Source organism: Diaphorina citri, unplaced genomic scaffold (assembly GCF_000475195.1).
Source record: "Diaphorina citri unplaced genomic scaffold, Diaci psyllid genome assembly version 1.1 scaffold115301, whole genome shotgun sequence".
In the NCBI taxonomy this organism is placed as follows: Eukaryota; Metazoa; Arthropoda; class Insecta; order Hemiptera; family Psyllidae; genus Diaphorina; species Diaphorina citri.
The window spans coordinates 6,452-10,065 of record NW_007492240.1 but is presented as its reverse complement, the minus strand read 5'-3'; the positions used below and the strand labels follow the sequence as shown (position 1 = coordinate 10,065).

The 3,614-nt window shown below is 44.4% G+C and overlaps 1 protein-coding gene across 1 annotated transcript in view; it reads left to right on the top strand.

Annotated features, from left to right (window-relative positions):
• Positions 1-43: 43 nt before the first annotated feature.
• Positions 44-3,614, top strand: part of LOC103524128 — a gene marked incomplete at both ends in the record, with an annotated part of 9,956 nt that continues 6,385 nt past the window's right edge. Inside the window, 2 exons of the mRNA XM_008489133.1 lie at positions 44-118; positions 563-871. Coding sequence (XP_008487355.1) covers positions 44-118; positions 563-871 — 384 coding nt within the window. The remainder of the gene's footprint in view (positions 119-562; positions 872-3,614) is intronic.

Genomic DNA, 3,614 nt, shown 5'->3' with positions numbered 1-3,614 from the left:
AGTTCTGATTGCCACCCAATCATTGGCGATCTACGTTCCACAGAGACTGGACGGTTTGTCGGTATCGTTGGCCGATATCGTCGATCAAGTCAACAACAATGTCACATCAACCTGGCAGGTAAGTGACCGTCCCGGAGCGATTTACTTACTGCACCTAGTAAAGGACTTTGGAGAAAAGATTTTCACAGCCATCCTCTGTAGTTAGCTTGGAAAGTAGCGCGCCTGTCGTGCCTTGTAAGCACTAGGTTGCGAGTTCAATTCTGAGTGAACTTTATTCTAAACAGAGAGCGCTTAGTTCTTGGAACGCCTGTCTTTCGCCAATTCAATCTTTTCTCTCTTCGATTTGACAGCTCCCTCTTTCAAACATCTTGGGGGGAAAAATGGGGACTATAAGACCTCCGTTGTTACAGTTCCCCCTATGACTTCATCAAACATTTTTTTTTCAAGATGAGTGTTCACCACCGTTTTTATTTCGTAGCAACTGCTACATTATACACACCTGGTCTGTGTATATTGCCTGAACTAAAGTATATTACCTAAATTAATTGCTCTCTTTCCTCAGGCCGGACACAACTTCCATCCCGACACACCAGTGTCGTACTTGACTTCCCTCGCGGGTACTCGACCTCTGGACGAATCAGACGAGGATCACCTAGAATTTATCGAACAAATCAAACAGAACCGGGCCGAATATGAAGCCAACTCTAAACAGAACCGTGTAGAAGCCAACTCTAGCGAAGATGATGATCTGGAAACCATGGCCTGCCAGAACGCCAAGGGACTGCCGAGGAATTTCGACGCCCGAGAAAAGTGGCCCGAGTGTCCGTCCCTGAGACACATTGCTGATCAGAGCAACTGTGGGAGCTGCTGGGTAAGAATTTTTCTGTCAGATTTATAAAGGTCGCTTTTGGATGGTTCTAAAAGAGGAAAAATCCAGTGCACGGCACGAACAAGCTTTTAGTACCTTGGTTGAAGTGAAAAAAAAAAAAAAAAAAAAAAAAAACACACGCGTCTAACAAAGTACGTTCAATTTCGCGCCGTGGGTTGGTTCCGAATTAGGTAACCATTCTGGGAACTCGTTGCTGCTTTTCAAGACCCAACTCAGGGTGGTGAGGTTTAATGTGAGGAATGCGAGTAGCTGCCCCCGTAATGGAAGGGTAAAATCCCCGTCATTGAAAACTTCACCACGCCTACCCAATGGCATTTTTATTTAATAAGAGGTCGGCGTTTGCACGCAGGAGGGTCCGGGCTTCGAATTCCGGCGGGGCCCGAGGTTTTTTCGGCTCTGTGCTTGGGTTTGGGTGCACTCAGCTCGTGAGGACAATTGTTGAGTAGCTATTTAATCGAGAAGCGACAGTGGGCGGCCATTAACCAGCGTAAAAAGAAAATATATTATATAGATGATGACAGAAATAGTACAGGAGGCTCTTAGTAATGGCTGTGGCTTTTTTGCGATTCCGCGCGACACGGTGGGATTGCACATCCAGGTCTTTTGCAAAACAACCCCACCAGTTTCAATTCGGTACTTAACAATTAACCGTTTGCCCAATAGGCTGTGAGGTGACGGTGTAGTCGAAGCCGCACAGTATGAGAGACTATGCATTGCATTACAATGGCTACTTCACAGGCAAATATCGGCCTGAGACATATCGGTGGCTAGTACGTCCAAGTCGTGGGGGATGTAACATGCACGCCTTGGCCTCAGCTGTGAGCGTGGAGAGTATCCTGGGCGGACAGCTACGGAGCGGCCATTCGGAATTACAACTCACAATGAGGTGTATAATATTAAAAAATGGAATTCTTACTTGTCGTTTAAGGCACAGATAATGCTTGAGTCTAACCATAATGTCGCTATTTAACCTGCTTCTAATGCACACGCAAAATATTTGATGGATGCTAAACTTGACTCCGAACCACCAACCTCCAGCATCGGACCTTCGCGCTTACCACTAAACCGATGAGGTCTGGTTAACGAGAGGTGACATATACTAGTATTAGCTCTCAAATTCTTTGTGTAAAAGTAGAGCTTTTTAACAACGGTTTGTGGGTATTACATCTGACTCAGGTCCCGCGTGCAAAGCGAGCGCAGTGACCAGAATGCGCCATAGTCCCCTCGTGTTCGGTCAAATGCCGCCTACAGTAAAGATGCGGGTCGGGTTTTGAAGCCTGTCGCGACTTCAGGATACCTTAGTGGGCTTCAAACACGAGCCATCGTGGTGGACGATTTCTCTTCCCGGTTAAAAACTTTCTTTACTTACGCTGTCGATTCATAACTAATTTCGACGATTTCAGTAACTTAGTTGATGATTTTTCAGAAGTCACTTGAAACAAATACACCCACTGCGATTTTAATGCGGTTACAAAGATAATATTATAACGCGCCAACCGATTAATTTTAATTTTTTAGTAATTGTTTGAACGTAACTCCATTTGAAAGTAGAGTAACCGGAAAACTTCGGTTAATTCGGGCCGCAAAGAAACGCTATTTTATCGCAGTGGTGGCATGCATCAGAGAACGTGTCTTTAGTTAGAGGCGAACTTGAGCATATTTTTATGTTTAACAGTTTAGAGTCTGAACAAAAACGACGGACCATCCTCTAAGATTACCTGTAATTTTGAACCGAATTTTAGTTTAGCTGGGGGTTTGTTTAAGCTCCTACAAAAACGGAATTATCGAACTTTTCTTTTGTATTATTTATGGATGGACTAAACATGACCTCCTTCAAGACGTATGTTGTCGTCTTTATAACGGGTGGTCCCCGTGGCACAAGCATTTAAACAGAAGTAACGCGGAATGTTGCTCCTATGGTTACACCTCGAAAGAACGGACACCCTCTTGGTACTTTAACTTTAAGAATTTAATGTAAAGAACGGAAAAATTTAATTGTTATTACTTCCTTTTTTTAGCAATCATGCTGTGGATCCATGTTGAACGATAAATTCGTCATGAATTTCGCGCATTCGTAAATTCGTCATGACGGACGAAGAACCATCCTCTGTTTCCTCGCTAGGTAGATACATATACCTTAAAGGAAGGTTCAGAAAAACGACGGGTTTAAATTAGCTTTAGCCTCGTTGACAAGAGCGCCTAGCAAAAAGAGTTCCAAACTATTCCCCTTGCCATCAATATTGTTTACCTCGAGGAATAGCAGGGCTTTAGCTTCTCTCTCGCCTCCTGATCTATCCTCTTTCAGTCGGCAAGGCTCTTGCTTGGAATAGACAAAATCCCTATTTCAAGCGGTGCCCGCCATTAGCTTGCTTCATTGGATCGATATTCGGTGACATCTTCCGTCCGCACCGATGGAAGTTTCGAATGATTCGTCCGGAGTTTTAATGATATTGAATGGGAAAAACTCCAGTTTGGGCCAATGCAATCTAAGTATCCTGCCAAACCATCGTCAAGACAAACGTAAGGTCCCCCAAAAGTCGAAATGGGTCCATCCCCATGTCAAAAACGTCTCCGGGAACGTGCACTACGAGCGTGCCCGGTTCCACATACCACCGTTGGGACATTTGACTTCACCTCAAATAATGCATAGAGACATGCATTAGAACATTTAAGACAGGCATTCCGGGTATATAAGATGAATTCAGTCGAGGGTAACCCCGCGTAA